At 38.1% G+C, this 13,454-nt stretch overlaps 1 protein-coding gene across 1 annotated transcript; it reads right to left on the minus strand.

The window, feature by feature from the left end:
- Positions 1–954: 954 nt before the first annotated feature.
- LOC128212336 (uncharacterized) lies at positions 955–2,083 on the minus strand. The gene has a single exon (XM_052917736.1). It carries the CDS (start codon positions 1,938–1,940, stop codon positions 1,281–1,283), a length of 660 nt encoding a protein of 219 aa, XP_052773696.1. The 5' UTR covers positions 1,941–2,083; the 3' UTR covers positions 955–1,280.
- Positions 2,084–13,454: the final 11,371 nt, after the last annotated feature.

Genomic DNA, 13,454 nt, shown 5'->3' on the forward strand with positions numbered 1-13,454 from the left:
GTCACGGAAACATACCTATCTACACAACTTGGCACTTAAACAATCGAAGAATATACAGGTAAACTATTCAAGTATTTTGTTTTCTCATTTGTCTACTTTACCTGTAAATACCGGAATCCGGAATCCGCGGATTACACGATGAGGAGATATCAGTACATTTGGGAATCTCGCGTTACAAATCAATCATAATTAAAAGTAATAACTGATAAAATCTCATACATCTAACAAGTGAAAAGGTTAAATATGCGGGCATAGGTATGAAAAGGGGGATACATTGGTTGGTTTGTGGAATTTCAAATGAATACAAATCACCATTATAATGCTAGTGCGAATGTTGTCGTCATAATTTAATCTTACTCAATGCGGCCAGGGCGCCCCTTCACTCATTAACTTGTCTAAGTGAACATTTCATATCAATATGTTAGCGATATTAGGTATACATTACACCAAACTGCACCGTTTACACCAATAACGTGGGGATGACCCTAACATCCTCCCCGTGGCCATGTTTAGAGCCTATTTGGTAGGGTGAATATGTGGAAGGGGGCGCAGGCCTCGAGTTACGCCCCTAAAGTGCACCCCTCTAACGTCAAAGTCTGGATCCACCCCTGCGGTCGGCATCTTAAGGCGCGTTATTATGTTACTTGATATCTGTTTGCTCTTTATAATTCTAACAATTAGCAATATTGTATCTCTCCACTTAGTATAAACCTGACAAGATGCACCAGTAAGTAAGGCAATGAAGATGTTTTACAAGTGTCCTATAATATATCATGTTTTATACAAATTCGACATCAAGCCTCGATCGGAAAGTCAATATGGTATTGAAAATCGCTTTTATGCCAACCATCGGCAGGTGGACATCCGGGTGTGTTTGCACCTTTCACCCTTTCGAACTCTTCTCATGATTCTTCCGACACAATGGTAACGTTTATCATAGAAAAAAGAAAAACCTGAAAATCCTACAGCATTTATTTCTCCAGAAATACTCACAAAGGTAAAAAAAATCACTGTGACAACTATATGATAGTTGTGAAAGCTATAAATATGTTTTGTCTAGAAAATAATTAATACACGCCAAATACATGCTGTGCGGATTTATTCGCATTATGATCTGAAGAAAAACACAGATGTAAATATCTTTGTAATTCGAATACTTTGTAACTATTTCAATATCGTTGCTATCCGGTTTAATCCAAATTTAGTCCAAAATGTTATCTGTCCAGCAAATACAAACAAGCGTCAGCATTTGATAAATTGTATTAAGCAGGTCCTAATAGTTAGATGACGTATTCCAACATGGTTGCATACTTGCTTTCATCGGCACCAGTGTTAGCGTTCATGGTGACTTTCTTGCCTTTGAACGGCTCCAGGTTGGCGTGACCTTCGAAGTGGTTGCCCTTCTTTTCGAGGTGGATCCACTCGCCATCCGCGACTATCGCGACGGCTTTCGCCCCCGGAATTATCACCTTGAAGAATACGTTGCGGAGGGAGGCATCTTTGTGGAGGACCAATGGCTCATGAAGGTAACAGCCGTCCTTCCATTGAGCGTACTGTTTGGGGAAGGGGAAGACTGGATGCAGGGCGCGGACACAGTTGATCAGGTAGTTGTAGACATTCGGTAGGGACTTGCTATCATCGTTCTGCGGGAGCGCGAACAACAGGAATTTGTAGTAGCCGGACTCCGGTAGACTAATAATGAAGGAAATGGTTCCATGGAGCGTCTGGGTGAACACGAACTGCGAGACTTCATCGCCGGTGCGGCAGTTGATCAGTTGGTGCGTTACCTTCAGCGGCTCCTTACACTTTAACTTAATTTCAATCTGATTGTCATTTGTACGAATTTCCGGCTCGATATGGCTTAGTGCCGATAGTCCAAGTTCTTCGAATTTCGGCTGGACACCTAAGAATCCCACAGGTAGTTCGGGCGCTGCGGACATTTTGATTATTTTTTTCTGATCACAACTGTAAGCACTGTTCGAAAATTGCACCTCAGACGGTTTTATTTCCGGATTTCCGAAAGTTCGTTTTACGCGTTCGTTATATGGGCGGCGGTGAAATCGGAGATAAACTGCGGCCGCAAGACGGGTAGATGCTTTATGCAAATTGTTAAACTACAGGTAGGCTCACTAAACCTGTTCCGAATTGTTCATATACATATATGAGATGTTATGTGTCGGGATCCGGATAATTGAACCCAACCCGAGGGTACGTCGAGATATTTGCCGAGATACCTGGTCCCAATATCACAAAAATACTCAAGTCAAATCTCAATATCAGTCTCAACTCTTTTTATCAAATTTCAGCATCATATATGATTTAAAATTGTAAATGTTTTACACTTTTAAAAATCGCAATCTCTCATTTATTATATTGATGGTCAATATTTTTTAGAAAAAAAATTGTACTTGAGTCCAATTTATTATTTTTGAGTTTAACTCACGTACATTGTGCTGTAGATATTTTTTTGAATATTGAGGAATCATGTTAATCAACATATAAAATGCATGTGAGAATGTGCTTTTAAAAGTAGTAAAACATTAGTAATTTTTGATAATGTCATACTGAAACGTGGAAAAATGAGTTGAGATTGAGAGTTGACTTAAGTATTTTCGTGATATTGGGACCTGGGATGCAGCATGCCGAATGGTCGGATTTGTCAATCGTTACCGGAAGTAAATGATTATATATTTTTTGCATACATTTCATTTTGTAACAGTGATTATTAATAATGTGTTTACTGACGTCATGACAGTGTCGCTAAAACATCGCATGTTTAAAGGGTATTTGGTCGTATTGTTATATAGAAGTCTTGGCACATACAGTTTTCAATTATACATACACTATGTATTAAAAGGTAGTTCAATTAGCGCGTCGCGTTGTGCACTTCACACACATTGCGTGGGCCGCCAGAGAGAATGTCCTCCATATTTCACGAAATTGCCAGTCGGGCGTGCAGTATGTGAGTTATGGAACATAATTCGTTAAGTTATTACATTTTAGTGTCGCTGGGTACTTTCTGGAATTCACCACACGAATTATATGTTTCTTGACATAACATGAATATCACGTTATCGTCTTAGGTATGTTAATATTATTTAGATTTAGCAACAGGAATACATACGTATCAAAATATGCACCGAAATACAATGGCCTTAAGGCTAGGGTTAACTCAGGGGCAGAACGACTTCAGCGTATGGTGTGTAAATGTTTGCATTGCACCTTCCCGTCAATGCTTGTCAATATATAAATGATTTTTGAAATGATATATTTAAGTTGATAAATCTCTTTGGGTCGTTTTTCAACTTGAGGAACGAATGGTATTCTATTGAGGCTGGATGTAAGTGGGTCTTCATGTTTCGTTTGTTGCACTTTGTTGCCCATTCATATCGATTGCGTTCTGTGTGCCTTTCATTTGATTGTTCGATGATTGTTCGTTGATTGTTTGATACTTGGTTAAATTATTGTTTCATTTCGAGATTAATTAAGAACGTCCAGTTGCGAAAACCGCAAGTACATCGGTGCTTGCGTAAGCTGGATAGAACGTTCAAGTCAACTCACTCATTGGGTCATGCACCTTACAATGTTTTGGCCTGCAGGTTGTCGGCAAGAAGCAGGTGATTCCCAAAAGACGGGTTCTTAAAAATCCCAGACTTGTTTTAAAAGGACTTATCAACTCCGACCAACGGATTGTGGGAAGAAAAAAACCGCTTCAGGAGTGGCGATAAGGCAAAAAGAATGCAGTTTATCTAACTTAATTTGGTTTGCAAGATTTGAAATAAAAATAATGAGCGCATTCAATAGCAAGTCCCTTCACGGCTTTAATTTAATAGGATCGAGTATTGTATCTCGGCGCATCTCGGTATAACCGCATAATTATATCGCTAATATCGAAGTTTCGTTAACGTGACGTGGCCTATCACCTGTATTGGCGACACAATCTTTTGCCGCGATTGCCTTTGGAAAAAATAAATAAATAACATGTCAGTGGACGGCTTTGCTTTGAGTTGCCAGTTGTCTTCCGTTTTTGATTCGCGAACAAGTCGTATTTCAAAATGTCTTAGATTATCATGGATGAATCTACCTGTAGCTGTTTTCTATCTGAAATCAACTCGGCTCTCATCTTTTCTGACAACAGTTCTGATGGAAGATTCTAGGATGATGAGTTATCTTACGGAACTCTCATAGTAACCCGGCACATTCCTAAAAATAGTTTCCCCTCCAAACTGTAATTCCTATTGAAATGTATATATCATACCTGTGCGTTTTAATGGCGTGCTCGAACGATGATACATGGTGGTGATAAATGTTGATAGAGATACTGATTTCGATAAGAAGTCTGCAGAGCTCTGTAGAAACTGTTTTCTTTCTGAAACAAAACATGCTAGTCAGCGGGAATGTTTGATGCAATTTTGAAAGGCGTCATCAAAATAACTTACGGTCTCCTACGGCTCTAAATATTTAATGCGCGAAAGGGCTTCACTGAATTATTTACCAGCATGAGTACTCTTGTACGTATATTCATGCACTAGTTAGATGACTTGAAGTAAAATAGTAATGATTAAGAATGGATGGATGATTAAGCGCAAAATCCGACTTAGCGATTGTTCATCGGATGAATGGAAGAAGGAACATTTAACCCAAAAATGTTGAAATTCTTAAAAAGAAAGCTTAGCACTAAATGATTTTCTATCTGCAAATGTATTGGCTGATAATGTGGGTTGTGTTCTAATAATTGTTTTATCATTGCTGTCATTACTATGGTAATGGCAATACTACGATGAGTTGATAGTCTCTTAAAGTCTTTCCCTATTGTATGTGTTAGAGCTCGATACTTTTTATTTGATTTGAATTTTAGAAATCCCAATTTGTTGAAACATTCTAGGTGATGGAAATTATAATTCCTAATCTAAAATGAATTTTAGTGTAAAATAGTATTTTTTTTTTGTTCAACTTGAATTGTTAGAGTCTTTCATATGCAATAAGGAAAGAAATGTAAATTTCGTATAAATAGTAACAAGATATTTTTCATTAAAGCTGCACTCTCAGATTAAACGTTTCGAAAACTTTTTAATTTTTTGTCTTGGAATGAGCCATTTTTTTGCGAAAATATATGGAAACCAGTTATATAAAATTGCAGACAAAATAATATATAGCAGATATTTATATTTAAGTTCAAAAAATGATGTTTTATGCATTTTTCTTATACCGTTAGTAACGGTTTAAAGCTTAAAACCTTAATTTTCGAACGGAAATATGAAAATCTGCGATCTGATCTTTTGTCAGCAATCTTTTATCACTAGTTTGCAGATATTTACGCAAAACTTTGGTCTTTCCAAGACAAAATATAAAAAAGTAACGGTATATCTGTGAGAGGGCAGCTTTAAAAATGAAATGAAATATTTAAAGATACAATTCTTATTTTCATCATAACAGCGCGTTATAAATAATAATTCAATCTGACCGGTGAACAGTTTCTTTCGTATTGGCTCATATTGTTAAGCTACATTTGAAAATTATGAAGAAAAAAATGTTAGATTTTTAAAACAGCATATAAAACAATCTTGAGTGTTAACTATCTGTTTGTTTTGCTATTTACATTTGCTGTTAAAATGCAATGAAAAACGATGGGCGTGTTGAAAATACTTCACTTTAGCTAAAGTGACACTCTCATTCAAAATCAATACATACACATGTATAACAAACATTAATTTTGACTAATAAACCTTTCACTACTTACTAAACAATGCATTTATGGAAAATATTAATTTCTGATAACAAGATTGTAACCGTGTATTTGATAGCAGAAAGCGCAAAACTATTAAATGATTGGTGAATGCTAAACGATTTACTGTGATCTACTATAGTCTCATAAGGTAGAAATACCGTGCTTTATGCTCATTTCTTTCAAATTAAACTCGGTATCCTTCATGAGAACCATTGGTTTCCACTTTTATTAATCCTTTTTGGAATATTAAAACAATATTATTAATTGTGGTAAATCTTATCTGAAAGTAAGAGTGCATCTCTAATGCAAACAACCTTAAAGGTTACTGAGCTTTGCTCTTAGGTCAATAGTTTCAACGTCCTTGTAATTTGGAAACATAAAGTGACATGCAAAGTGATCATGTTTTTAATAAAAGAAAATAAATTTAAAATTAATAGTCATTTTTTTTTCTTTCTTTACGAGGGAGGCTGGCTTAAAGTACCTTTATAATTCTTTATCTTTCATATTATGTTCCAGTCTTCGTTCTTGCTCTCGCTTCATTTCATACATTTAAAGATTGAACACAATTTAAAACGTATAACATTGTATAACTTTCAATGTCTGATATGAATTCAAATATCTGATATTATAAAGCCGGTTACGAAATATGTGAAGACCTACCGCAGTACATCAGCATGTTAATTTCATACATACAGATACTTGTCAACAGTGTTCAAACGCTAAAGGCTAATCTAAATTAATTGCAAAATTTTCATCCTTTTTTTTAACGTGGGCGGAGGTGACATTCCATTTTTTTTCTTAGAAGACTTTGTCATGCTCTTTCTAACTGCATAATAGACTATATGCATGTGTTTTAAACGAACCACGAACACGATCGTAACAATTCTCCGTTTTTACATTCAAAGTTACATATACATCGACACTCTGGTATGAATAAACGCCGTTTCCGGACCGTACCGAAACGATACGCAAATACAGTCTATAGATCAACATTTTTATTCGAGTCAAGGCATCTGATGTACAATCATGTGAACAAGCAAGCCTGGTGTTTCCATTATATTTTGGTTTCATTTTTATGGTTTTAAGTGAAGAGGAAGAATATGTAAATATTATGCTGAAAAAAGGTACTGCAAAAAAGCTGCTATAACATTGAATGATTAAACACACAGTCACTTCTGGTTTCATTTGAAATAACTGTTTTAAATGCAACTGAATTGTATTTTCAATTAATCATTTTATATATCATAGTTATTAAGCAATATTCTTCAAGGTTACATCGGCATCGACATTTAACGTTAGTGCCAATGGCAAGGTTACGTGGGCTTTACCCGGCATCAACATTTAACGGCAGTGCCAATGGCAAGGTTACGTGGGCTTTACCCGGCATCAACATTTAACGTTAGTGCCAATGGCAAGGTTACGTGGGCTTTACCCGGCATCGACATTTAACGTTAGTGCCAATGGCAAGGTTACGTGGGCTTTACCCGACATCAACATTTAACGGCAGTGCCAATGGCAAAGCTAAGTGTTTTTTCCTGGAATCATATTTAAGGTTAGTGCCAATGGCAAGGTTACGTGGACTTTACCTTGCATCAACATTTAACGTTAGTGCCAAAGGCAAGGCTACGTGGACTTTACCTTGCATCAACATTTAACGTTAGTGCCAATGGCAAGGTTACGTGGGGTTTACCCGGCATCAACATTTAACGTCAGTACCATTGGAAAGGTTATGTACATCGGATACTTTGGGGATTTTTTTTCTTTATTAGAAAGATCATTGCTCTACAGTGTTTGCATAATTTTCGTTTTATGTTTCTTGTTTAAGACAAGAAATGACACCCAGCACTTGGCATAAAATGTTAAACGCAAAATAACTGCCCTTAAATGTTTTTGCGGTAACTGGAACTATTCAAATATTGTAAGGGAACTACTTGTTAGGTAATACTTTACCATATGTGCACTTAAGTCGTGAATAAAATAACTTCATAAGTATGCACATAAAGCTGAATTACGGCATTAACTTTACATAATGTTGCTTAACGAGTTACTTATATTAAAGAGAGATCTTATAAGAACAGCTATAAAAATGGCTGTGATGACTGAAACAGTTAAATGGCCTTGGTGAGTGCAAAAATGTCAACGCCTGATTAAATCGTCATGTCATTTTCAAGCATAACTCACAAGTTTTTAATAATTCTGGTTAAAAATATCAGCCTATCACCGCAAACCATGTTTTTCTTTGAGCCTTCAAGCACATGTACCCATTATCAAGGTGTTAATATGCCAGGCGCAATGCTCTGGCAGGATTGCTTTTAGCAATTACCTGGATGAGTTTGATAGGTTTTCAAAACAACGTAAACACCTAAGCATAGGGTGTGAAACGAAAAAGGCCATAGTTTGAAATCTCTGTTCATTATTTTCATATGTATGTGTACAGTTTAAACACGCATAGAAATAGTCATTCTAAGAAACACATGGAATTAAGTACACACCTTGCCTAAACAATTAAGCTAAGTTGACCTTCTTTAATAAATGTTAACTAATGATGACATGAACACAGTCACAGCATAGGTATGATAAATTAAACACACAATCTGAACGATTATAAAAAACGACACCCAATCAAAATTTGTAATCGATAATTTTAGCTGCATTTTTTTTTATAAATTTGACTCTCAATTCTTGAACCATGAGGGTTTTAGAGTCGTTTATTGCAGATAACAACTTTTGAGATCATTGAAACTGTATGAATTATTACCTGTTTTACCGTTCCATGGGGGCGTTGGCAGTATTAAAATGTCTGAATGATTACCTGTTTTACCGTTCCATGGGGGCGTTGGCAGTATTACAATGTCTGAATGATTACCTGTGTTACCGGTCCATGGGGGCATTGCCAGTGTTACAATGTCTGCATGATTACTTGTTTTACCGGTCCATGGAGGCGTTGGCAGTGTTACAATGTCTGAATGATTACCTGTGTTACCGGTCCATTGGGGCGTTGCCAGTGTTACAATGTCTGTATGATTACCTGTTTTACCGGTCCATTGGGGCGTTGCCAGTGTTACAATGTCTGCATGATTACCTGTTTTACCGGTCCATGGGGGCGTTGCCAGTGTTACAATGTCTGTATGATTACCTGTTTTACCGGTCCATTGGGGCGTTGCCAGTGTTTCAATGTCTGAATGATTACCTGTTTTACCGGTCCATGGGGGCGTTGCCAGTGTTACAATGTCTGTATGATTACCTGTTTTACCGGTCCATTGGGGCGTTGCCAGTGTTTCAATGTCTGCATGATTACCTGTTTTACCGGTCCATGGGGGCGTTGCCAGTGTTACAATGTCTGTATGATTACCTGTTTTACCGGTCCATTGGGGCGTTGCCAGTGTTTCAATGTCTGCATGATTACCTGTTTTACCGGTCCATGGGGGCGTTGCCAGTGTTTCAATGTCTGCATGATTACCTGTTTTACCGGTCCATTGGGGCGTTGCCAGTGTTACAATGTCTGCATGATTACCTGTTTTACCGGTCCATGGGGGCGTTGCCAGAGTTTCAATGTCTGCATGATTACCTGTTTTACCGGTCCATTGGGGCGTTGCCAGAGTTACAATGTCTGCATGATTACCTGTTTTACCGGTCCATGGGGCGTTGGCAGTATTACAATGTCTGCATGATTACCTGTTTTACCGGTCCATGGGGGCGTTGCCAGTGTTTCAATGTCTGCATGATTACCTGTTTTACCGGTCCATTGGGGCGTTGCCAGTGTTACAATGTCTGCATGATTACCTGTTTTACCGGTCCATGGGGGCGTTGCCAGAGTTTCAATGTCTGCATGATTACCTGTTTTACCGGTCCATGGGGGCGTTGCCAGTGTTTCAATGTCTGTATGATTACCTGTTTTACCGGTCCATTGGGGCGTTGCCAGTGTTTCAATGTCTGCATGATTACCTGTTTTACCGGTCCATTGGGGCGTTGCCAGTGTTACAATGTCTGCATGATTACCTGTTTTACCGGTCCATGGGGGCGTTGCCAGTGTTACAATGTCTGTATGATTACCTGTTTTACCGGTCCATGGGGGCGTTGCCAGTGTTTCAATGTCTGCATGATTACCTGTTTTACCGGTCCATTGGGGCGTTGCCAGTGTTACAATGTCTGCATGATTACCTGTTTTACCGGTCCATGGGGGCGTTGCCAGTGTTACAATGTCTGCATGATTACCTGTTTTACCGGTCCATTGGGGCGTTGCCAGTGTTTCAATGTCTGCATGATTACCTGTTTTACCGGTCCATTGGGGCGTTGCCAGTGTTACAATGTCTGCATGATTACCTGTTTTACCGGTCCATGGGGGCGTTGCCAGTGTTTCAATGTCTGCATGATTACCTGTTTTACCGGTCCATGGGGGCGTTGCCAGAGTTACAATGTCTGCATGATTACCTGTTTTACCGGTCCATGGGGGCGTTGCCAGTGTTACAATGTCTGTATGATTACCTGTTTTACCGGTCCATTGGGGCGTTGCCAGTGTTTCAATGTCTGCATGATTACCTGTTTTACCGGTCCATTGGGGCGTTGCCAGTGTTTCAATGTCTGCATGATTACCTGTTTTACCGGTCCATGGGGGCGTTGCCAGTGTTACAATGTCTGCATGATTACCTGTTTTACCGGTCCATGGGGGCGTTGCCAGTGTTTCAATGTCTGCATGATTACCTGTTTTACCGGTCCATGGGGGCGTTGCCAGAGTTACAATGTCTGCATGATTACCTGTTTTACCGGTCCATGGGGGCGTTGCCAGTGTTTCAATGTCTGCATGATTACCTGTTTTACCGGTCCATGGGGGCGTTGCCAGTGTTTCAATGTCTGCATGATTACCTGTTTTACCGGTCCATGGGGGCGTTGCCAGAGTTTCAATGTCTGCATGATTACCTGTTTTACCGGTCCATTGGGGCGTTGCCAGAGTTACAATGTCTGCATGATTACCTGTTTTACCGGTCCATGGGGCGTTGCCAGTGTTTCAATGTCTGCATGATTACCTGTTTTACCGGTCCATGGGGGCGTTGCCAGAGTTACAATGTCTGCATGATTACCTGTTTTACCGGTCCATTGGGGCGTTGCCAGTGTTTCAATGTCTGCATGATTACCTGTTTTACCGGTCCATGGGGGCGTTGCCAGTGTTACAATGTCTGTATGATTACCTGTTTTACCGGTCCATGGGGGCGTTGCCAGTGTTTCAATGTCTGCATGATTACCTGTTTTACCGGTCCATGGGGGCGTTGCCAGTGTTACAATGTCTGCATGATTACCTGTTTTACCGGTCCATGGGGGCGTTGCCAGTGTTTCAATGTCTGCATGATTACCTGTTTTACCGGTCCATGGGGGCGTTGCCAGTGTTACAATGTCTGAAAGATTACCTGTGTTTAACTAATTTTAATTAACCATTTTTTTTAATAAACCGAAAACTCTTAAGTTTATCTCTGTGATAAACCGAGTTTATTATCGATAATAGCGCAGAGTTTGGAAATGAGTTGACTCAAAAGAAAACTGCATTACTTTACCTATTACAAATAGTCAAAACGTCCTAAGCCAATATCGGTTTAAATTTAATTAGCTTTACGAGATGAAAGTAATGTTGTATATGTCTCGTTTTATTAAAAGTGCGGTTTACCTTCTTGCGTTTTAGTGTTAATATTGATGAAACTTATTGAAAATGGTCTTATACATATTTTGCAAACCGAAGGTACATTCTTAAGTTTAAAATGTGCATAATGTTTACCGTTACAAAAAATATTTTTACTTACAATTTCGTTTTAGATTGATCTTATACTGGTGGTCAAGAAAGATACACTTTCAACATTTCAAAACTGATGTCATTTTCTCTCATGCGCGTTTTATAGTGTGTGTTATTCTTAAGATATTGAAACTATAAGAGGACAGAGGGGTTTCCATCACTAATCAAACTCTTCAATGATTCATACAAAACATAGCAAATATCAAACATGAATTCTAATCTTACAGGTTTGCTGTTGTTGGCTCAACCCTATATTAGATCACATAGGTTTATCTGTTCTTTCTTCGCTTTTTACATTTGAACTGCCCTAACAGATAAGTTTTTATACAAATGTTTTGCCGCAATACTAAGACACTATGACTGAGCCCAGCAAAGGTGGCAGAAGTAATCGTAGTTGGGTCCGAAACATTTCCTTTTTCCTAAGATTGAATAATGAAATGAAAAAATAAATAATTTAAAAACCTAGCTGCAATCTTAAAGCAAACTTATAACAATCTCACACAGAAATCAACTTAAACCCCAAATTGAATATCACCTCTGATGATATCGATTGATTGAAATAAGGTTCGGAGACATAAATGTTTTATGTCAACATCTTGTTTGCTGTTGGGCTTAGCCATCGAAATACCATTGCATAGTTAATGCTAATTTATCAATGAAATGGCCTTGTTATATTGTCTTTAAAGATGGACCACATTTTTACATCTTTTCTATTTCATTAACATATAATAATACTAGGTATGGGTTTTCAAACCATCAAAGTCATTCAATATGTAAATATGGTAGATGTACTTTTGAACTTTATCCTCAAACAAACGCCAATCCTATTAAATCTATTGTATGTGTTTAACACGTACTTAATACCACTGCGTCCAGTCTCTTGTGGGGTTGAAATATGTAGGGCTTTGTAAAGGTCGTGTGTTTGAAGTATATTTATATACAATAGATATATCTTTAAATTAGTAGGTTAGCAAAGACATCAACTAAAATATATAATGGCTTCAACATGTCCGGGGGTTGGGTTGGAAACACGAAGGACTCTCTGCTAGCGTACCGTTGCATATCAATTCGTTTCAGGGCGCTCGAGGGCTAACAACCACACACAACCGATCTACGAACTATCATTCTAGTATATCGAGGGATGAATGCGAAAAGGTTCTAAGTTACATTAAATAAAGAAGAAGATAAAACCTTTTCGCTGTCACCCCTCGATACATATAGTTGCGCAATTCAGTGCAAATTGGTAATGTCTTGATCATGGTCAGACCATTATAAATGACATGAACGGCACGATGTCACGTTTCGTTCCTTTGCTCCAACGAATGTGTGTTTTTTTGATACTATAATTCATGTTATTTTTTATAAATAGATGTACGAGTATGTAGCGAAATAACAACAATAAATTATGACACTTATAATATTAGTTTACTTCTTTTATCAAGTAAAATCATTATTGAAAGGTGTGCTTACTTGAGTATTTCGATGTTTGTTATTTTTGTATGAATTCATATTTATAGTATTGTCTTTGTGTGAACATAGTTCAATTAACGTTCATGATACTTGATAACAGTGTTTTCACTATGATATCTTTGAAAGAATTTCATCCAAACAGGCAGTAAAAGTGTACCCTCAAACGCCTTTACATGCATTGCAACTTCGATAGGTGCCTTAGTGCAAAACATTTAATCAGGCGCGGCTCCAGAAGTTGACGTTAGAGCTGGCCTAACATTCTAACTTGCGCCCTTCCCTCATTACCGAAATTTATTTGGTTTTTAATATTGGCAGATGGGTTTGGGAGTACTCTTTATAGATAATTTTTATTTTTTAGTCGGAAATGGTGCATTTGGGCGATTTTTATTACGTTTTTGTCCTATATTGAAATAAAAAGGTAAAGGAATTTAGGGCGGAGGTGCGCCGGATTTGCCCCCTCCCCCTCCCCTAGATCCG

This window comes from Mya arenaria, chromosome 12 (genome assembly GCF_026914265.1).
Source record: "Mya arenaria isolate MELC-2E11 chromosome 12, ASM2691426v1".
Classification (NCBI taxonomy): Eukaryota; Metazoa; Mollusca; class Bivalvia; order Myida; family Myidae; genus Mya; species Mya arenaria.

What these genes read in the sequence shown, in the direction of transcription:
- LOC128212336 (XM_052917736.1), bottom strand. Translation starts at nt 1,940, where the DNA reads ATGTCCGCAGCGCCCGAACTACCTGTGGGATTCTTAGGTGTCCAGCCG.